At 56.5% G+C, this 21,185-nt stretch overlaps 3 protein-coding genes across 7 annotated transcripts; 2 read left to right on the forward strand and 1 right to left on the reverse strand.

Annotated features, from left to right (window-relative positions):
- The first annotated feature begins 423 nt into the window (after nucleotides 1–423).
- TMEM134 (transmembrane protein 134) lies at nucleotides 424–5,099 on the forward strand. Of its 3 annotated transcripts, XM_028118281.2 has the most exons (8): nucleotides 424–665; nucleotides 1,461–1,525; nucleotides 2,010–2,099; nucleotides 2,252–2,328; nucleotides 2,472–2,537; nucleotides 4,553–4,597; nucleotides 4,807–4,860; nucleotides 4,934–5,099. In XM_028118281.2, exons 1-8 carry the CDS (start codon nucleotides 492–494, stop codon nucleotides 5,014–5,016), a joined length of 654 nt encoding a protein of 217 aa, XP_027974082.1. In that variant the 5' UTR covers nucleotides 424–491; the 3' UTR covers nucleotides 5,017–5,099. The 3 variants fall into 3 exon arrangements, with proteins under 3 accessions (XP_027974082.1, XP_027974084.1, XP_087873777.1); XM_028118283.2 differs by lacking the exon at nucleotides 2,472–2,537; XM_088017651.1 differs by lacking the exon at nucleotides 1,461–1,525 and having other exon boundaries at nucleotides 425–665.
- Nucleotides 5,100–10,951: 5,852 nt separating this feature from the next.
- CABP4 (calcium binding protein 4) lies at nucleotides 10,952–13,755 on the reverse strand. The gene is made up of 6 exons (XM_028118426.2): nucleotides 13,381–13,755; nucleotides 12,964–12,994; nucleotides 12,738–12,881; nucleotides 11,577–11,686; nucleotides 11,092–11,239; nucleotides 10,952–10,980 (listed from the first exon to the last, which is right to left on the reverse strand). Exons 1-6 carry the CDS (start codon nucleotides 13,753–13,755, stop codon nucleotides 10,952–10,954), a joined length of 837 nt encoding a protein of 278 aa, XP_027974227.1.
- A 1,969-nt stretch (nucleotides 13,756–15,724) lies between these two features.
- Nucleotides 15,725–17,433, forward strand: GPR152 (G protein-coupled receptor 152). 3 transcript variants are annotated; one of them, XM_088017770.1, is made up of 3 exons: nucleotides 15,740–16,855; nucleotides 16,928–17,054; nucleotides 17,246–17,433. In XM_088017770.1, the coding sequence occupies exons 1-3, from the start codon at nucleotides 15,740–15,742 to the stop codon at nucleotides 17,431–17,433; spliced, it is 1,431 nt and encodes a 476-aa protein (XP_087873896.1). The 3 variants fall into 3 exon arrangements, with proteins under 3 accessions (XP_087873895.1, XP_087873896.1, XP_087873897.1); XM_088017769.1 differs by having other exon boundaries at nucleotides 15,725–17,054; XM_088017771.1 differs by having other exon boundaries at nucleotides 15,809–17,035; nucleotides 17,254–17,433.
- The last annotated feature ends 3,752 nt before the right edge of the window (nucleotides 17,434–21,185 follow it).

Here is a 21,185-nt window from a genome sequence, read left to right on the forward strand (position 1 = left end):
AGTTTCCAGATCTGCGGTGGTGAGAATACCCATCCCGTGCAGGTCAGCAGTGAGTCAGGGTGGGGACACAGTCTGGTCCCAGGAGTCTCCTTGGCACTCGAGGCGCGGGCCGGGATGCAGAAGGCCCCATCTCGGGCCTGGGAGGCTGGCGCCCTAGCTACCCCTCCAAGTCCATGACACAGACCTGGGAATTGCCTAGGCAATCCCGCTGTGGCTCACGAAGGCGACCGCTGGGAGGCGCCGCGGCTCCTGTGCAGTCCCCAAAGGAGGCCCCGCCCACTGGTCCGCTCGGCGCTCGGCAGCTCGGGCCTGCTGCGGGCGGGCGGGGGCGGGGCCGTTACGTGAGGGCGGGGCCTCGGCCGGGGCGCCGGACAGTCGCGCTCCCAAGACTACGGCCCGGGGCGGGGCCTGCGTGCGGGGGCGGGACCGCGGCGCTAGGGGCAGGCGGGCGCCGATGGCGGCGGCGAGGGGCACCTGAGCGGGCCGGGGCCATGAGCGCCACCCGGCCCCAGTTCAGCATCGATGACGCCTTCGAGCTGTCTCTGGAGGACGCGGGCCCGGGGCCCGAATTCAGCGGGGTCGCCCGCTTCGGGCCGCTGCACTTCGAGCGCCGGGCCCGGTTCGAGGTGGCCGACGAGGACAAGCAGTCCCGGCTGCGCTACCAGGTGAACGGCCCGGCCCACCTCAACCCCAGCCCGGGTCCGGGCGGGACCCCAGGCCGGACCCTGGAGAACCCCAACTCAAGGGAAAATCTGTCTAGAGGCCCCAGCCTACGTGGCCACTGATCCAGGGCCCTGCCCAGACCCTCTCAGCTCTGATTTTGGCCCCCAGCCACCACTGGAGAGCCCAGAACCGGAACCCGGGATCAAGTCTCCTAGCCCCAGTTGGAAATCCCAGCGGGCGTCCCCACCCATCCTGGGTACTGACCTAACCCCCATCCCCCTGGGCTGGAGAGCTCTCTGTACCTGATCCAGACCTCCCACTAAACTAGAAATCTCCATTCTCCCTAGAGGACTTCCACCAACTCTAGGATTCTTTTTTTTTTGGAGACGTGTACCAGATTCCTGTGCCCCAAGCCTGGAAACCATGGGCTTCTGCCCTTCCTTGGCACCCCAAATCCAGAGCCTCCATACTGGGCCCCTGAAATACCATTCCGAAAGGTCCACCCTGACTCCCAAACTTGGGAGAACTCCTGGCCCTGAGACCCATGTGAGGAGCCCTCAACCAGCCCCTGTGGTCCCTGCCACCCCCAACCCCCCAAGCCCCAGCACCCACCTCCTACCTGGGTTTCGGTTTCTGTGAATCATCAAACCCGTTTTGCGGGAGGGTGGAGGGCCAGGTGAGCAGCTGTCAGGCGGCCAGGCAAACAGCTGTGTGGCCTTGCTCTCCTCCTCTCCCTGAGAGGGGTGTAGGAAGGGCCTGGGCCCAATAACCCCTCTGAGCCCTGTGTTCTGGAATAGAACCTGGAGAATGATGAGGACGGAGCCCAGGCCTCTCCGGAGCCGGATGGGGGAGTCAGCACCAGGTCAGGGCCAGGTGGGGACCCACCCTGTACCTCTAGCCCTGTGCTCCTGGCTCCCAGGTCCCTGGCCAGTCTTCCACCTCACATCCGTCAGCTCTCTCACATCCTGTTCTGCAAGGATTCCCTAGCCTGATCCCCACTCCCCTCATGGGTTCCCCTGTCCCGCAGCGTCCCCCTACCCCAGTGCCAGCCACACCCACCCACCCCTACCAGGCTCTTTATCCTGAAGAAACCCCCCAGCCTGGTCTGGCCCCTACCTCTCCACAGGTCACCTGTCCTGCAGCCATCCCCAGCTTGAATCCTCAGCCTTTCTCCACCCTCAGGCCTGCAGAGACCCCCAGCCCTTGGATTCCTTGTCACCCTGTCCCCTCTCAGGGGCCCCATCCCGCAGGAACACCCAGCCCTAGTCCCTGCCCCATCCCCCACCACATCATCATGACCCCTTCCTTGCTTCCTCTGCCTCTCACTGGGCCCACCTGGCCCGCAGGGATTCCAGCCGAACGTCCATCCGCAGCTCCCAGTGGTCCTTCAGCACCATCAGCAATAGCACCCAGCGCTCCTACCATGCCTGCTGCAGGTGAGACCCTGTCCTGCTTAAGCCCCCTATGCTCTGTGCCCCAGAACAGGCAGCCTGGGCTTTCTCCCTCAGTCCTCTGGGTGGGGAAGGGTAACAGGAGGGAGTTGGGCTCCTGTCACCTCTCACACCCATCCTGCTCTCCCGCCACCCAGCTGGACTCAACACCCTTTGATCCAGAAGAACCGCCGGGTAGTGCTGGCCTCCTTCCTGCTCCTGCTGCTGGGGCTGGGTGAGTGCCCTGAGGGTCCCCTGCCTACCCCCAGGAGGGGTCCGGCCTCCCTTTGTGCCGGCTCAGCATCCCCCTTGGCACACTGAGCCTCCCTGCACCCCGAGCAGGCAGCTGGCTGCCATCACCCCACGCCCATTTTACAGGTGAAGAAACTGAGGCCTTGGGAGGACCGGGCCCAGTCTCCTGGGCACACAGCCAGGATATTACACGTAATTGAAAATGGAACTTGGTTCAGTGCTCCAAACTTTTTTTTTTCTTTTTTCTTCTTCTTCTTTTTTTTTTTTTTTCCCTAAGCCCATGTAATCCATCAGGGAGCAGAAGAGTAATAGTTCTACCATTTATTCTGTGTCTACTTCGAGCCAGGTGCAGGGGAGGCTTATTTTCCTGCCTTACGGAGGTCACACAGCAAGAGGGAGGCAGGGCCATGACCCAGAACCTGTGTAGGGACAGGTTCTCAGAGATATCCCTGCCAGCCCTACCCCTAGAGCAACCTGTCATTTCCCCTTCTCTGGAGTCTGAGCGCGGATGAGGACCTCTCCCCGCTCCGCACTGGGCACATCCATTGCCCAGATGGGGAAACTGAAGCCCAGAGCAGGCAGATCTCGCAGCCAGGTGTTTTTGGACTCATTCTATGGGGCTGAGGCCTCAGGATCCCCAGAAAGGACAGGGTTGGGTCAAGAGGGACCCATAAGGACAGCCCAGCTGTGGCAGCTGCTCTCCCTGCTCCGGGATGATCAGAGACCCCTGGCCAGAAAGCTGAGCAGCAGCCTTGCCTCAGCTCTGGGTGTCTATGTGCCGGGGGGATGGGGGGAGGGAGTCATCGCTTCTCCAGCAGCCACTGCAAGCTGGGCACTGGTCACACTGGCCACCTGCCTTACCCCTCTCATTCTCTCAGTACCCATGAGGCCAAGCATTATTACCATCCCCGTTCAGAAGTAAGGACAGAGCCTCAGGCAGGTAAAGGGACTTGCTCAGACCTCAGCTGAGTAGATGAGCTGGGATTTAAACCCACATCACGGACAGTACCAGGCCTGGAGGCCTCCATAGACCTATTAAGGGCCTTTGGAGGAATTAGAAAAAGACGCCTCCTCTGAGTGGGCAGGGCCCCCAGCCCTAAGCCAAGGTGGCAGGTAGTATATCAGCCCCAATCCATGCCCTTTTTGAGGTGCTCTGTGCAGGGCACAAATCCCATAGCAGTCCATGGTAGCCCCTCAAGCCTCCGTGCTATATTGCCCCCCTTGCTGCAGAGCCCGGGTCCCCCACCTCCCCCCAATCCCATCTTCTAACTGGGGACCTAGGACTCTCTCTGGGTCAAAAGTTGATCCAGCCATGACTTCCCCAACACTCACTGTCCTCAGCCAAAGTCCACATCCCTCACCGGGTCTCCAGGCCCTGCCAAACACCTCAAGCCTGGGCTCTTGCCTCTCCACTCTTGCCAAAAGCAGGAGGCTCCTAGAAAGCCCCAACCTCCCTCCAGACGCTGGGCCTTTGCCATGCTGCTCCCTCCGTCTGGAGCACTCCTCTCCTTTTCTGCCCGCATGATGACCACAGCAAAGCGTCTGGAGTCAGATCGCCTCCTTCTGAGTGCAGCTCCTTGTGCCTCAGTTTCGTCTTTTGTGAAATGGGGATGATCATACCTGTTTCATTCAGTCACACTGATGATAAAGCAGTGCAGGTAACAAGCTTAGCCCAGTGCCTGGCAGCACCTGGTAAGTGGTAACTAAATGTTACCTGCTGTTGGTACTGCTACCCCTGCTCAGTTTCGTCGCCACTGCCTCCAAGAAGCCCCTCCCTGATGCCCCAAGGCTCCCATGCTGCCTGATCTGGCCTTTGGGGTTGTAGCTTGGAGGGTCTTGTTGGTTGCGCCACCAGGGAAGGGCCATGAGAGCAAGGACCTCATTTGCCTTTCCCTGTGGGATTCTCAGTACCAGGCACACAGCAGGTGTTCGATAAATATTTGTTGATTGACTGAAAGGCCACATCAAGGAGCAGAGACAAATCTGGTTTCGGATATTTCCCAGGGCCCGCCGGGTCCCCTGCTCTGAAAACACAGAGCTTGCTGAGCTTCCCTGGAAGGGTCTCTGGCTAGGGAACCTCCAGCTCAGGTGGGGGACTATTCCTAGGACCTAAGCCTTTCTGGGGGTTGTGGGTGGAGGTCCCCGCCCTGCCCCCAGCGCCTGCCCCCTCCTCCCGCCCTCACCCTCGCGGCTCCATCTGTGTGCAGTGCTGATCCTGATCGCCGTGGGACTGGAGGTGGCCCCCTCGCCAGGTGAGCGTCCCCTCCTACCTCTGCTGGCAGCGGGGGTCCCCTCAAGGAAAGAACTCGGGGACCCGCGAACCCCCAGCCCCCTCGGAAGTTTGCTTCCACCCTCCTAAGCAGGAAACGGTCCCTTCTACAGCGGAGAGACTAGCCCAGGCAGGGACCCCTGGGCCCCGCCCCGTGCACCCCCATCCTTGATTCGGCCCCTCCTCCGGCAGGTGTCTCCAGCGCCATCTTCTTCGTGCCCGGCTTCCTGTTGTTGGTTCCCGGAGGTGCGAAAGGGCTCCGGGGCGGGGCGGGGCGGGGCGGGGCGGGGCCTCGGCGCTGACCGGCCCCGCCCCGCAGTCTACCACGTGATCTTCATCTACTGCGCGGTCAAGGGCCACCGGGGCTTCCAGTTCTTCTACCTGCCCTACTTCGAGAAGTGAGCCGTGGGCGGGCGGCCGGAAACCAGCCTCGTCTCCGAGCGGCCCCAGGGGGCGCTCCTCGGGTCCGCCCCGCTCTGGTTCCCTCATCTCCAGGGAAGAACTCCGGGACCCGGGAGCCCCCAACCCCCTCGGAAGTTTGCTCAGGAAGTTTGCCCAATACCCAGGCCTGGAAAAGTCGCCCCTGGCCTGTTCTGTGCCTTAACTTATTCTCGGGCCCTGGGGCTGCTGGGTTGGTGGTGTTTTGTGCTAATAAAAGAATGTACTTCATTCCAGAAGAGACCACCGATATTTCTTTCCCAGCCCGCCAGCCTGGCCACAGCCCCCCTCCCGCAAAAACTGAGGAAAGGGCTGATGGAGCTGAGGGGTCCAGGACCACCAATTTTCTCATTGTACCCATGACAGTCCTGATGCTCCTAAGACTTGCTCCTGCGCTTTTGGGGCAGAGCTGGGCCTGGGACTCTGTCCTGCAAGCCTTTTGGAGGTCCTTCCAGCCTCCCATCTCCTCCAGCCCTTAGCAGAGTTGGCCCTGCCCATTCTCTACCTGGAGGCGCTGGCCAAGGGCACTCAGATGACGCAGGCCTGGGGCCTGGAGGCTGGTATCCTGGTTGCAGCCTGGCTCTGGGGCCCTGGGCTGCCACAGCCAGCTCTGAATGTGGGCCATGACCAGGCAGCAACCCAGCCCTCTCCGCCCACTGCCCTACTTCCCAAGTCCTGGGATTGGGAGAAGTAGGGGCAAAGACTAATGGGAAACGGGGCCCATATCACAGAACCTCAGTGATCGAAGACTCTTAGAACCACAGAACATTGGAAACAGGCCATCTCAGACTTTTGGAAAACCCAAGCATCTCAGAATCTTGAGAGCCAGGAAATAGAATCTTCGAGAACCCTGAAATCTGGAATCCTAATAGCTACCATTTATCAAGCTCTTAGAAGGCAGCAGGTCCTGTGCTAAGCACTTAACACAGGTGATTTCTGATAATTACCACCTTAGCCCCATTTTACAGATGAGGAAACCAAGGTCCAGAGAGACTGATTCACCCAGGGGCAGCGTTAGGAACATAACCCAAGGCTTCCATGACACCTGGGTGTGGGAGGGAGAGGAGAGGAAACAGCACGTGTGTCCCCAGCTGACCACCCAGGGGGCTGACTGAAGGACTATGGGCTGAGGTAGATCCTGTTCATATACTTAGATATTTACAGTAAACCATGAGTGCCGTTGAGAAGAGATGCGGCCTGGCCTTCACTGTGTCTGCAGCAGCCAGAACAATATCTGTAGATTTCTGTGACTCTGTTGAAAGAATTAACCCCCCAGACCTGCTCTCCTGGCCCACTCCTGCTCTCCTGGCCCACCCAGAATTCCCACCCTCAGCCCCTCAGCCCCCAGTCAAGGCACTTTTAAGGGTACCAGTTGGATGCTGGAATTCCTAAATCAGTGGTTCTCAAACTAGCTCTGGTAAAGGACCAGTTTTCATTTCTAATCCATCGTGGACCAGTACTTTGGCAAGATAAAATAAAACCTGGGAAAGTGAAATAAAAAAAGACATATAGAATATAAGCCCACAATCTGTATTACCAGACTAATCAGACATAAAATTACATTTCAATGAATATAATCAGAACAAACACAGGGAAAAAGGAAGATCATGGAAACCATTCATTGTGAGCAAATAGGCAATTAATACAGAGTTGCTACTATGCTCATAACTTTTTGTCATTCCACAATCTTAACTAAACAGGAAGTTATTCCGGAAGTTGTGAGTCTCCATATTATAAGACTACAGCAGGTATCAGCAAGTGATAGCCCACAGACACAATATGGTCCCCAAGCTAAAAGTGGTTTTTACATTTTAGTAATGGTTGGGGGGGACAGTAAAAGAATAATACAATTTCATGACACATAAAAGTTGATAAAATTCAAATTTCAGTGTCAGTGAATCAAGCTTAGTCAATTAATTACTAAATTTCCAGCCCAGCCACACCTATTGGTTTCTATGTTGGCCATGGCTGCTGGGGGATACAGAGCTGAGCAGTCGTGACAGGAACCACATGGTCCTCCAAGCCTAAAATCTACACTGGCCTCTTACAGAAGAAGTTGACCGATCCCTGGTCTATGTGAACACATTGACAGAACACTGAATCACAACATTTAAAGTTTCATCATGACCAATGTGCTTGATTTTTGCTGGTTAATTTATGTAATCCAAACTGGATTGACACTAACACTATCCTCAGGGAATAATGAATATCTAAACTCTAAATGTAACTTCTTTCTTTGTTGAAAAATACGTCGAGGGGCACCTGGGTGGCTCAGTTGGTTGAGCAACTGCCTTCAGCTCAGGTCATGATCCTGGAGTCCTGGGATCGAGTCCAGCATCAGGCTCCCTGCTCATCGGGGAGTCTGCTTCTCCCTCGGACCCTCCCCCTTCTCGTGCTCTCTCTCTCGCTCTCGCTGTCTCTCAAATAAATAAATAAATTTTTTAAAAGAAAAAAGAAAAATATATCAATAGTTGTGTCCAGACGAAGAACATTAGATCTCCTCAGTGAATTGTGGCTCATTTTATCCCTAATGCTTTTTGCCTCATAGCCCATTTCTGTCTGCTATGGCTGTATTTATACGAGCTTCCTTTGGTTCATTTTCTCCTAGTAAATCTGTTTTCCAAGTCATCACTTTTGGCCTTTTGGTTCTTGTTATGCTCTTAGATCCTGCACTCAGCTGTGGGGAAGAGCCTGGTATCTGCCCTTTGGTGTCTGCTCTCTGCCTTTACAGTAGAAGGACCTCTGGTCTTTAGCTGGGCATGTGGCCACCCCAAATAAAGACTGCATTTCCCAGCATCCTTTGCAGCTACGTGTACCAGGTGAGGAGCCCTACCTAATGGGGTATGAGTGGTTCACATTCTTTGTCCCCCTTTGTCCTTTGTTCCTGCCTCCAAACCTGCCACCTGGAAAATGCACAAACTTGGGCATACCCCAGGAATGGCAGGGCGGCTAGCAGGAGCTTTGGTCCCTGAAGACCATACAGCTGGATTTCACTTAATAAACTTCTATTCCTTTAAAGCATTGTTATTTGGGATCTCTGTCAGTTACAGGAAACCCAGTCTCATACTGAAACTTTCCTCTGGGGCTGAGACTCTCTTTTAACCAGAAACTTAATTTACTCATAATTATTGGAATTTTTATTTTTTAAGGATTATCCCTACCTTCTGTTTTTTTGTGTGTGCCTTTTTTTAAAGTAGGCTCCATGCCCAGCGGGGAGCCCAACTCGGGGCTTGAACACATGACCCTGAGATCAAAACCTGAGCTGAGATCAAGAGTTGGATGCTCAACTGGCTGAACTACTGAGCACCCCCTTCCTACCTTCTGTTTTAATGTTCTCATGGACTTTGTTTTTCTTTACCTTTTTTTCCCTCTTCTGTAGCCTTCTACTGGTTTAATCAAGAATTCTTCAATTTCGGGGCACCTGGGTGGCTCAGTCGGTTAAGCGTCTGGCTTGGCCCAGGTCATGATCACAGGATCAATCCCCGCGTCGGGCTCCCTGCTCCCTCTCCCCCTGCCTGCCACTCTGCCTGGTTGTGGTCTCTCTCTCTCTGTCAAATAAATAAATAAAATTAAAAAAAAAAAAAGAATTCAAGGGGCACCTGGGTGGCTCAGTTGGTTAAGCGACTGCCTTCGGCTCAGGTCATGATCCTGGAGTCCCGGGATCAAGTCCCGCATCGGGCTCCCTGCTCAGCGGGGAGTCTGCTTCTCCCTCTGACCTTCTTCCCTCTCATGCTCTCTCTCTACCATTCTCTCTCTCTCTCTCTCAATAAATAAATAAAAATCTTTAAAAAAAAAAGAATTCTTCACTTTCCCTCTATGGATTTGACTCCTGAACAGAGCATTCTATCTCTCTTTCTATACATTCATGATTACCTTTAAATGGTTAACAAATTCTAAAGCTGATCAGTGAAACTATCCTCCTCTAGGAAAGACAAGAAAAAGATTTCAGCATGTCTAAAGTATCCCCTCCCATCTTCCATTTTATTTTGTCTATTATTTTAGTCCCTCCTTTATTTTTAAAATCCTCCAAATTAACTTTTTTTTTTTTTTTACAGTCAATGCTTCTTTAGATCCACCAATATGTTTACTGATCGCTTTCCTGACCATAATTTAGTACATACTCTGCCTTCGTTCTGGTCTGAATTTCCTTCTTACGGAGGCCATCCCTTCAATGAGAGCATGTGGGTGGGAAACTCTTCCCAGCCTTTGTTTCCTGAAAAAAGTAGATGTTTTTGCCTTCATTCTTGAAGAATGATTCAGTGAGGTATAGGCTTCTTGGCTGACAGCCATTTCTCCTCTGCATGATGAACAGTTTATTTCATTGTCTTCTGGCATTTACTGTAGCCAACGAAAAGTCTTCGCAGAGCCTAATTGCTGTTCCTGGGTAAGTCATCTGACTTTTGTCTCAAGTTGATTGTTTATAGGGTTTTCCTTTTGTGTTCTGCAGTTCCACCGGAATGCATCTAGATATACATTTGTTTTTATTTCTCCTTCTCAGGCTCTAGTGGGTACCTTTGATCTGGGGGCTTGTCTTTGTGGAAGCCTTTATGAAAAAGTTTCAGCTATCATGTCTTTGAGTATTGCCTCCTGCCCACTCTGTGTAGTTTCTCCTTCTGAGACTCCTAATGACTTTTAACTACTCTGTAATATTTTCCATTAGTTTATCCCTCAGTGCTACCTTATGGGTGATTTCTCAGATGTAGCTTCCAGTTCATTAATCTTCTCTTGAATTGTGTCTAATCTGCCGTTTAACTTATCCCTTGATTTTTTTTTTTCATTCCAATGGCTATATCCTTTATTTTTAGAAGTTCTATTGGGTCTTTTTTTTAATCTTCCTGTTCTGTTTCATACTATCTTGCTACTGCATATTGATCTCTTTCCCCTCTTTTATCTCATTTTTGTTTGCATTTACTTTATGGTCCCTTTCAGATTGTTCTATTATATTTTGGGGTGCTGATTCTCCTGTTTGTTGTGTCGGCCATGTCCCCCTCATGGTGACTTGTTTTCTTACGTGATTTGTAATTTTTTGTCATGAGTTCATCTTCAGAAGTGACAGGGTTGTTGTTTGTTTAAGTACATTGGGTCCTGGGTTGAAGACTGCCCTTCTAGTAGTTTCTCCCTCTTTCTTCAGCTTTCCTGCCTAATGTGCAAGCCTGAGTTTCAGGTTCCTTAGGGCAGCTTTTTCCACTCAAGGCCCTGGACACCTGTACCCTTGCCACTTCCTCAGGCCAGTAGGTGGAAATATATTTTGATCCCCTTTTCAAGAACAGGGTAGCCCTTTGAGGCCCTGGAAGGTACTCGGGCTCATGTTCTGTTCCTCAGCCTCTTACAGGTCTTCTTTCACTCATAAGTGTCAGAGCCCAGGCTCCCGAAACTCTCTCCACGGCTGAGGGCCCCATGGCGTCCCCTCTCTCCCACCACCCAGCTCTGAGTTCTTGCTTTGTCTTTAGTACCGGGGGTTATCCCTGGCTTTCTTTCAAGTTAAGCTTTTTTTTTTTCTTTTTAACATTTTTACACAAGTAGTGGGAGGCACCCAGCCACCCTCCCAAATAGCCATATTACCACAATCCCCCCAACCCTTTCCCCTATCTTTGAATGCTATAGTGCCAGGGAGCTTGCTACCTCCCAAGGGTCTGGAGAGATCCAAATCTTGCTCATACTGGAGAATGATAGGCCACTGGGTGCAGGTTTCCTCCAGGCAGCTCAGGTGGGAGGAAGGTGAGGATGTAGGTAGGTGGGTGACATCACAAGGCAACTTTCCAGCCAGATGTTGCCAAGGGTCCGAAGAAGCCTGGGAGCTGCTTGGTCTCTTCCATTCTGGGGCTTCGTGGGGAGGGTGTACAGCATGAACTCTGCTGACCTGGGGCCAGAGGGGCAACACATTCTCCCTTCTGGAGCCTCAGTGGGTGAGAAGCATCATCACAAACTCTGGAGGAAAGACGGGGCAGAGCTTGGGCCAGTCCTGATCAGGAATCCCAGGAAATGCTGGGCTCCCCCTGGGCGCTGGAGGGGTGGGGGCTGTCTGGGAAGAAGACTCACCATCAAAGTCTACGGTGCCATCCCCATTGAGGTCCACGTCTCGGAGCATCTCGTCCAGCTCAGGACCCACCAGTGGCTCCCCCAGCAGAGCCGGTGCTGCCTGTCGCAGCTCTGCCACTGTGATCCGTCCATCTCTGTCCCTGTCAAACTAGGGTTCCAGCAGGGCTCAGCCCCTCCCACCCAAAGCTGGCTCTGCCTGGACATGTCTCCATCTTGCCACATCCTGTGCCTGGATGCCCCCACCTCTGCCCATCCAAACCCTCCACCTCCTCCCAGGCCTAGACACAGGCCCCCTGCTCCAGGAAGTCTCCTTGGGTGGATCCCCCAGCTGAGAGTGAGCTGGACCCTCTCCAACCCCTCCCTGGCCCTAGCCAGGGCTGTGGGCCTCCAGAGGTTGAGGCCCCAGGCTCTCTGGCCTGGATGGGAGACCAGCAAGTCTGTTGTCCAGCCACCCACCCAGCACCCGACTCGACCACTCTCCACACCTCTTGGAAGGCGATGCGCAGCTCCCGCACCCCCAACATGTGCGCTGTCTCCTCCCTCAGCTTTGGGCTCATCAATTCCACAAACTCCTCGAAGTCCACGCGGCCACCCACTGCGGACCCAGGCAGAGCATCACAATGGAGAGGGCTGGGCCCGAGGAGGGATGTCACAAGTGTCACAAGCACCAGCCTCTCCCCAGCTCTGCATCCAAGCCCTTGGGGGGAGGGGGGAGGAGGCAGGAGCCCCGTTCTCCATGGGAATGACGGGGCGAGGTGCTTGGGTGCTCTCGGTGAAGCACTGAAGTGTGAGGGAAGGAGACCAAGGTTTGGAACCAGGCAGCCCCAGATTCAAACTCTGTCTTTGCTGCCAAAGGGGCATGGCCTTGGGTGACTCATGAACCCTCCTTCCTCATCCTGGGGCGAGGATGAGAAGACCCACTCTTGGGTGCTATTGGGGTCGCAGTTCGCGGCTCTTACGTGCTGGGGCCCCATTGGCAGCAATAAATACCCTTTAAGGAGCATGCCCATGTAGTCCCTTGATGCTAATTGTAAAAAGCACCAATAGCCAAATAGCAGTTTTGGGGGAAAGAAAAGAAGCATAGCACTTAATGTTCACATCAATTGTAAGTCACATCCCATTTTGGAAACCATAGAAAAAGCAAATGCAGGTGTTCTGGAATGAAAGGAATCTGATATTTGTCAAATTAGCTAATGATAATCACAAGTCCCCGTCCAGCCGACACTTAATCACAAGGAAAGGCGAGGGTTTGGTCACATTAGGCCTCAGGAGGTTCTTTTCAGGGGCCTAGGGAGTCAGAGAGACAGAAACAGAGAGCCAGCTGCCTAGTACCAGCAGGGAGCATTTTACCACATGTATCACAGGACAGAGGGGGTCCTCAGCTGAGCCCCAAGGGTCTCTTGGATCACTGGTACCTTTCACAACCCCTGAATCTGCCAAGGCTAATGTCAGATGGTCAAAATGCCCTAGAAACCGTCGCACACTCCCACCATCACCCCCGCAGACTCCCAGAGCCACCTCCCACCACCCCCTCATCGTCCCCCAAACCATGAGACTCAGAGAGGCCCAGGGCTGCCCGGCCTCGGCACAAAGCCAAGAGACTCGGGCCCCACCCCGCCCTGGGGCAGTGGGGGTCAGCCACTGACTCCGCATCTTGACGTGCTGGGAGACCTCGATGAGCTCCATCTCGGTGGGCATGTAGCCCAGCGTCCGCATGCAGGCGCCCAGCTCCCGGTAGCCGATGTATCCATCACAGTCAGTGTCAAACTCCTCAAAGGCGGCCTGCAGCTCTGCAGGGGAGGGACGTCAGGCCCAGGCCACTGGCTCAGGGATACCTCCCACCCGCCACTGCCACCAGCAAGGGCCACTCACCATCCAGCTCCTCGGGGCCCAGCTCGCGGTCCTGCAGAGGCACAGTCCAGCATGTCTCTGGGGCCCATCCTTCCTCCTCCAGCCCTGGGCCAGAATGGCCTGGGCAGGGCCAGTCCCACCAGGGCAGGAGAAGGCAGCTGAAGTCCCATAGGCCCCCAGAGAAGAGATGACCACCCCCCCTTCCTGCTCCTGGGGCGCAGAGCTCTCACAGAATGCTGGGTTTGAAGTCCGGCTCTGCCCACTCCCCAACCCTTCCCCCAAACCGCAGAAACCCTGCCACTACGGCTCAGGCTCCTGGGTCTGGAAGCAGAGGTGGCAGGAGGTCTGAGTACCAGGGACAGGGTGGGCTAAGTCCAAGGGCACAGGTGTGATCCCCGCCCCACCCCCACCCCCGTCCCTGGCCCGGGCCCCCCTGACCTTCCCGAAGATGCGATTGAGTAGGGGCCCGTAGGTCTTCTGAGCAGCATCGTGCTGGGGGACAGGGCGGTGCCGGTGGGACTGGCGACGGGAGGCTGGCCCAGAGGCTGCGGGACCTGTCCCCCCTTGTCCTTCTCCAGTCCCAGAGGGGTTCTTGCTGCTCCCTGGGGCTTCGGGGCCCGGGATGGGGGTCTGTTCCTGAGAACTGCCAGCACCTTTCCGGGACCCTCGGAGCCCCCTCTCTTTCTTGCTCCTCTTCCTGGTCAAGGGGAGGCCCTCAGCACCACTCCTGGAAGGCATGACCCCCACAGGAGGCTTCTGAGGGCCGGGGGCCTGGTCTGGGCCATGCTGCCCCCTCGCCTGGTCTGTGGCCATGTGGGGAGGGACGACGGGGCTCAGAGATGCAGTTCCAGGGAGCACCCTTGGTTCTCGGGAACCATAAAGCTGCTTATGCACCCCTACAGTGAGAGCTGATGGCCTGGGATGAGACTTGAGGGGGATTAGGGTAAGTGAGGCAGGCAGCCCAGGCCCTAATCCTAGCCCTCTGCCTGGGGACAGAGCCAGATGGTGAAGAGAACTGTCCTCAGCCACAGCGGTGCCAGGACACAGGGTCACAAGGGGCATCGGACTCTGGCTCTGCCACTCATGAGCTGGGAGGCTCAGCACTTTCACCTCTCAGTCGCCTTGTCTATAAAACGGGGACCATATTGCTGAAGAGTCAGGAACGCTTTGTTCTCGACTCCAGTCCCCAACTCCAGTTGCATGACATGGGCAGGACTCAGCTAAGAGAGGACAAGGGAAGTCATGTCAGGAGGCAGAGTGCGGGCAAAAGCTGGGAGGTGGGAGAGGATATGACGAGTTGCCCACCGCAGCCCCTCATGGGGGGACATCGCGGCCGGAGCGGAGGGTGTGTGAAATTGAGGAAGCAAGGCCAGATCACAGAGGCCTTGACGCCAAAGTGAGGGACATGGGGGAGATATCAGAGGAGGTGGACCATGGTTGGGGGGGGGGCGGGCAGTACCCAGCGTCTGCCCGGAGGCAGCAGGGCCAGGGTGAGAAAGTTTTAGCCATCTGGCTCTGCCAGGGATGGGGTGGCCTGGCTGGTCACTCGGCTCTGCTAAGCCGGGGTTAGGGTTTCCCAGCGAGCAGCCCCATGAATGATTGATGTCTTCTCAGCTTGGGTTTCAGGCCCGCCGCCTTAGCGCCGCCAGGCACCAGGCAGCAGGCCCCGCCGGCGTGGGGCCCTGCAGATGGCTGGACCACTGTGCAGCCAGGCACGCCCTGCTCCTTCCGGCCAGCAGCCCGCACCTCACAGGTAAGCCAGGCCTCACCCGCTGGGGCTCAGGGGAGCCCAGGGCTCTGAGCCAGCAGAGGCTGGAGCTTGCAGAACGGGGTCTGCCTGAGGAAGAGCCCTAGGGGAGAGGAGAGCCGAGGGGCTGGAGTCGCGGGCCACAGGCAGGAGCCAGCCTTTGGGGGGCATCTACTTCCTCCCCTGACCCAGCGCTGCCACCAGCACTCTCTCCACCCTCGGAGGGAGACTCCCTCAGCCCGTGAGGGAAGGTGGGGGCAGAGAGGGAGCGGCATCAGGCCTCTGGGTCCCAGCCACCCTAACCTCATCACACTGCTGAGCCCCCTGTCTGGTGGCCTCAGAGGACCGCTTTCTGCCTGAGCTGTGAGAATGTGGACAGGGCCACAGGTGGGAGTCGAGGATGATGAAGAGGCTCGAGCTGCTTCCAGGACAGGTCCTGGCCTGAGTTGCAGACCTCCCCCTGAATTCATGAACCGCCCTTGCTGCGGGGGACGGGCCTTCTCTGGCCCAGGCTCCTGGGACTGCTACAGGCCCATGGGGCCCTGAGCCTCCGCCTCTGGGAATCTTAAAACACTTGAACCGCAGGATACCGGGTGGAAAGGGGCCTGCAGCAATGTGGCCAAGCAGTTTGCACAAACTGTCCTCCCTGGAGCCCCAGGGCTTCTCCCCCTCCTCTAATCCGAGCGCTCCCTTCTAGTTCATGTGGGAGCGCCACTGTACTATTTCATTTGAAGAAAACATTCACCAGCTTTTAAAATATGTTTGAAAGCCAAGTCTACTTGGGCATGCTGGGATTCCGTGTGGCAGAATGGTTAGGTCTGAGGTTCAGGCCTGGTGCCTCTGTCTTATCTCCGACCTTGGGCAAGTCACCGAGCCTCTGGACCTTCCCCTCCTCACCTGTAAAACGGATTGTATGAGGACTAGGTGCCATCATCTACTTAAGGGCCCTGGCAGAGGCTATCTACCCAAAAGGTGATGACGATGGCTCAGAGAGGGACAGTGATGTGCCTGGAGATAACACAGCACCCTCTCTCTCATACGCAGTCCCTCATGATTTCATTGGTTCATCAGGCCCCCGCTCTGTGGCCGACGGCATACTGGGGACCTCAGACGGACACTGCAATGGAAGCTGACCCCGGTGCCGCTAGCCTCGGGCCCCGCACAGAGCTGGACGATGAAGACTACTATCCCCAGGGCGTCTGGGACACGGTCTTCCTGGTGGCCCTGCTGCTCCTGGGGCTGCCGGCCAACGGGCTCATGGCGTGGCTGGCTGGCTCGCAGGCTCGGCAGGGAGCGGGCACGCGGCTTGCCCTGCTCCTGCTCAGCCTGGCCCTCTCGGATTTTTTGTTCCTGGCGGCAGCGGCCTTCCAGATCCTGGAGATCCAGGGCGGAGGGCACTGGCCGCTGGGGACGGCAGCCTGCCGCTTCTACTACTTCCTGTGGGGCGTGTCTTACTCCTCTGGCCTCTTCCTGCTGGCGGCCCTCAGCATGGACCGCTGCCTGCTGGCACTGTGCCCACACTGGTACCCGGGGCACCGCCCGGCCCGCCTGCCCCTCTGGGTCTGCGCCGGGGTCTGGGTGCTGGCCACGCTCTTCAGTGTGCCCTGGCTGGTCTTCCCAGAGGCCGCCGTCTGGTGGTATGACCTGGTCATCTGCCTGGACTTCTGGGACAGCGAGGAGCTGCCGCTGCGGATGCTCGAGATCCTGGGGGGATTCCTGCCTTTCCTCCTGCTGCTCGTCTGCCACGTGCTCACCCAGGCTGCCGCCTGCAAGACCTGCTGCCGCCGCCAGCCAAGACCCACGACCAGCCGTGGCTTTGCTAATGTGGCCAAGACCATTTTGTCAGCCTACGTGGTCTTGCGGCTGCCCTACCACCTGGCGCAGCTGCTGTACCTGGCCTTCCTGTGGGACATCTACCCTGGCTACCTGCTCTGGGAAGCCCTGGTCTACTCCGACTACCTGATCCTGCTCAACAGCTGCCTCAGTCCCTTCCTCTGCCTCCTGGCCAGTGCCGACCTCCGGGCCCTGCTGCACACCGTGATCTCCTCCTTTGCGGCAGCTCTCTGCGAAGAATGGCCTGCCAGCTTCACACCGGCCGAGCCGCAGACCCAGGTGGATCCTGGGGGTCAGACTTTGCCAGGGCCTATGGCCGGGGCCCAACCCCAGGTGACCTCCACGGCCCAGCCACAGGCAGACCCCACAGCACCGCCACAGTTGGATTCTGTGGCCCCCCCACAGGTGGACCCCACAGCACAACCACAGTTGGATTGTGTGTCCCCCCCACAGGTGGACCCCACGGCACTGCCACAGTTGGATTCTGTGGCCCCCCCACAGGTGGACCCCACAGCACAACCACAGTTGGATTGTGTGTCCCCCCCACAGGTGGACCCCACGGCACTGCCACAGTTGGATTCTGTGGCCCCCCCACAGGTGGACCCCACAGCACAGCCACCGTTGGATTCTGTGGGCCCCCCCACATTCAGATTTTGTGGTCCAGCCTCAGCTGAACTCCTCAGCTCAGCCACAGGTGAACCATGAGGCCCAGCCACAAGTGAGCCCCTAAGGCCCAGACCCCCGGACCCGCTGCCGGCTCAGCCCCCAGCCCCTGTGATGAAGTCTCTTCTGCTCCATCCACAGATCCCACCCCAGAAGCCCCTGAGAACCCAGCTGTGCCTGCTGTCTCTGAGGGAGAGAACCCCAGCAGCGTCCCCCCAGAGGAGGCCCCTGGGACAGGCCCCACGTGAGGTTCCAGGAAAGCCCAAGCCCATCAGGGCAGTGGAAGAGCTTGAGGGAGACAGACTAACCAGGGGAGCCGTGGAGGACGTCATCATGGAAAACCCCACCCGGTCCCCTGGGCCTGGCAGGAGGACTTTGGGGAAGTGAAAATGAAGCACCAAAAAGTCCCCGGCAGTTTGTCATGAGCGTCTTGTCCCTACCCAGGTCCCACTCCGGTTTTCCACGCTTGCCCCCTACACCCAGTGGTCCAGCAGGCAGAGCTGATGCTCTCCTGCTGGGCTCTGTGCCTAGGCAGCCTGGACCCCACCGACAGTCTCCCGCTAGCCTCAGTCCGACAGGAGAAAGCCAGCAGGGGTGACTTCCCAGGGCTTGAGCTGACCTCCCTTTGATCCTTCCCTTCCCCCTCTCCTCCCTCTAACTCAGCACAAGGATGCCAACGGAGGAAGTCCCTGCAGAGAAGGCAGGCATTCAAGAGCCAGCAGGAACCTGGGGCCCTAGGAGCGCACACAGCCTGGCCTGGCCCCCTGCCCCCAACAGGTAGCGAGACCGCGGTGCCGGCGGGCCTCCATCAGCAAGGCAGTGGGAGCCGGAGAGGAACAGAGCTACCGAGCCCGGATTCCACTCAGGCGCTGGTGACTCTGGAAAAGCTGCTTCACCCTCTGAGCTGCTGTTGCATCCGCCGTGGGGAGGGTTCAGTCAGAAAGTGTGTGAGGCACTCGGCTAGAGCCTGGCACACAGTAGGGCCTCAGTGAACAGAAGTCCTTCCCTCGCTCCCATTCAGAGATGTCCCTGCAGGGGCCGGAGTCGGACGGGAGGAGGTGCGGCCTGGCCTCGGCCTCCAGGTGGGGGCCCTGTGAGCTTTGGGGCAGATCAGCTGTGCCCACAACCAGTTTGGGGCCTGAGAGAGCATGGGGCCGACTCTGTTCCTTGGATGGCTCCAGAGAACTTCAGCATCTGCTCCCTCCACTCAAGGGTTCACCTAGTGTCCACCTGCCCCCCACCACCACCACCACCACGCGGTCTAGCGAGTGCCCTGGTCCCGTCTCCAGCAGAGCCCCTTCTATGCACTCAGCCCCGGGGCAGAGAGGGGACTATGTTCAAACAGAGAACTCTGGGGACCAGTGGCTCAAGAAAGGGTACAGGCCCCCAAGAGGACACATAGCATCTCAGGTCAGAGCCCCCCTCTTCCCTCTCAAGCTGCAGACACTGCAAGAAAAAGTAGGAAGCGCTGAAGTTCTCATCCCCACCCCCTTCCCTTTCACACCAGCGCTTCCTTCGGGCTGCCCCCCCACACCCAGCTTTCCCTCACCCCCTTGTGTTCCAAAACCATGAGCCCTTCGCCCTTTTAACGCCCCCCAACCCCCCACCCCCGGCCCTTTGCCACTGCCAGTAGCCGAGAGCTGCCCTGACCAGCAGGTGTAGATGAAAGACCTTTCTGTGCGGCCCTTGTAGGGCTGGCTTCACTCTGAAAAAGGCAGCGGTGCAGGTGCTGGGTTCTGGTTGCTAGCTCCCTCTTCACCTCGGTGTTCTCCTCTGTAGAATGGGGTGGTAGAGTTCCCCTTGCAAAGGCTGCTGCTGTCATGAATGGGGCCCTGGGGATGGAAACATGCTGAACGGTGACAATGCGGGGAGTGGGGGGCAGAATTCTAGCATTTCCTGCTGATGGGACTGTGGACGCTGAGGTTGCGGGACGGAGATTTCTGAATGGGCACAAATTTGTTGAATTCATTCATTTATTGAGCACTTGCTAGATGACCTTCCGGCCAACTCTCCATTCTGGGGACACATGAGTGGGGTGAGGTCATGACCTCAAGTGCCCCTTGCGGGTTTTTTGAATCCCAGCTCCACCACTCACCAGCTGTGTTATCTTCAGCAAGGCTCTTGGCTTCTTTGGGACTCCGTTTCCTCATCTGTAAAATGGGGAGCATATCAATGGTCCCCATTTCCTAGGAGTGTTCATCTCTATGCAGTACTTGCATCCTTTGCCTGGCACAGAGTAAGTGCTGAATAATAATAATTATTATTATTACTACGATTTTATTTATTTATTTGACACAGAGAGACACAGCGAGAGCGGGAACACAAGCAGGGGGAGCGGGAGAGGGAGAAGCAGGCTTCCCGCGGAGCAGGGAGCCCGATGCGGGGCTCGATCCCAGGACCCTGGGACCATGACCTGAGCCGAAGGCAGACGCTTAACGACTGAGCCACCCAGCGCCCTAGTGCTGAATAATTATTAACCATTAATTTAATTATGCCCGTGGGCATCCCCAAACCTCACCCTGGCCCGGGACCAACAATCACCCAGGGGCCAGAGCCCACGTGGCAGCATCCTGCCTACTAGGCATTGTCCCCTCCACCATACTGCGTCCCCTTCTGCAAGAAATGCTTTCCCACTGCCCCACCCCTTTGGGTGCACACCCCCTGGAGGCAGGGTCTGGACTGGTGTCCCCCTTGGGGCACTCTGCAGTGCTCCTCCCTCTTCTCCCAGAGAGGGGTCCCAAAGCTTTTTCAACAGGACAGGCAGATCAGACACTAAAACCCCAGTGCCCACCACCTGCCTTCAACTCTGGTCCCCATTCCAAACCCAGCCTTTGGGAGAGTGGGCTAGCCCCACCTCCAAGGTCCCTGAGGGGAAATCTCACCCAGAACGGGGAATTGTTATCCAGGAGAAAGAACAGTGCTATGAAGGGTTTTGTGAGATAAAGAGGAGTTCTACTGGTGACCCCCAGAAGAGGGTTTTGTGTTAGAGGAAGCATGCGCACCCAAGGCCAGACAGGTTGAAGAGAGGGCTCATCCCTGACATTCCACGATCCATCTACCTCACCCCTAACACCCCAGGGGGCAGGGGCTCCTGTTGCCCCCTAGGAGACTCACCCCTTCTCCAGCTGAGAGGTACGTTTATTCTGAGTTGTGAATATGAACATTTTCAATTCTACGTTCGGGACTGCTGTTCGTTCATTGATTCAGCGTATAGGACTTGACCCCACGCTGTGTGCTAAGTCTCATCCTAAGTGCTGGGGATGCAGTGAGAAACAGGACAAAGTGTGCTACCCACAGTTTGCTAACATTCTAGTGGAGCGGGGCAGACAAAATGCAAATACACAAATAATTACATAATAGAACATCAGATACGGACTAAGAAGGATACAGGAGGAACAAGTAAGGGCCAGAGTGACCAGCGAGGGGTTGGTCTGAGACCTGGAGAAAGTGAGGGATGGAGCCTTTTCACAAGCTGGGGGGAGAGTTTCCGGATGGAAAGAGCAGGAAGTACCCAGGCCCTGGGGTGGGAAAGAAGGTGGTTTGTTTCGGGGACAGGAGGGTCCGCGTCACGGGGCCACATGCAGGGAGAGGACAGAGGAAGGTAACATATGGGGGGCACAAGGACTATGGGCATTGTTTCAAGTGTGACAGTGAGCCGAGGGGAGGGTCTGGTTTGGGCTTTAGACAACCCCTGGCTGTTGCCTGGAGGGCACAATGGAGAGAGAGGCTTAGTGGCAGCATTCCTTCTTCCAAAGCACCCTCATTCCTGTCCTTTTTTGGAAGGGCCGGCCTGTCCCAGGGTGTGTGGAACAGAGGGAAAAGCAAGGACTTTGGAGCCAAACAGATGGGGGCTAAATCTTGGTGGGATGACCTGGGGCAGGCACCCTTCCCCTCTGAGCTGTTTCCTCTTCAGGGAGTGGGCAGGGGGGTGAATAGGGTATAAGCCCCAGCCTGTGCGAGACACACAGTGGGGCCTCCTGCTGCCCCAGATAAGACTCCT

The sequence above is a fragment of the Eumetopias jubatus genome, unplaced genomic scaffold, assembly GCF_037043125.1.
Source record: "Eumetopias jubatus isolate StellerSeaLion01/CBP00866 unplaced genomic scaffold, mEumJub1_p1.0 scaffold_13, whole genome shotgun sequence".
NCBI lineage: Eukaryota > Metazoa > Chordata > Mammalia > Carnivora > Otariidae > Eumetopias > Eumetopias jubatus.

Coding starts and splice junctions, on each gene's coding strand:
- TMEM134 (XM_028118281.2), top strand. CDS start 492: ATGAGCGCCACCCGGCCCCAGTTCAGCATCGATGACGCCTTCGAGCTG. Junction 666..1,460: donor AGTCCCGGCTGCGCTACCAG/GTGAACGGCCCG, acceptor GTTCTGGAATAG/AACCTGGAGAATGATGAGGA. Junction 2,329..2,471: donor GCTCCTGCTGCTGGGGCTGG/GTGAGTGCCCTG, acceptor CCCATTTTACAG/GTGAAGAAACTGAGGCCTTG.
- GPR152 (XM_088017769.1), top strand. CDS start 15,740: ATGATTTCATTGGTTCATCAGGCCCCCGCTCTGTGGCCGACGGCATAC. Junction 17,055..17,245: donor AGCACAACCACAGTTGGATT/GTGTGTCCCCCC, acceptor GCCACAAGTGAG/CCCCTAAGGCCCAGACCCCC.
- CABP4 (XM_028118426.2), bottom strand. CDS start 13,755: ATGGCCACAGACCAGGCGAGGGGGCAGCATGGCCCAGACCAGGCCCCC. Junction 12,995..13,380: donor TCAATCGCATCTTCGGGAAG/GTCAGGGGGGCC, acceptor GTGCCTCTGCAG/GACCGCGAGCTGGGCCCCGA. Junction 11,240..11,576: donor TGCGCATCGCCTTCCAAGAG/GTGTGGAGAGTG, acceptor CTGGAACCCTAG/TTTGACAGGGACAGAGATGG.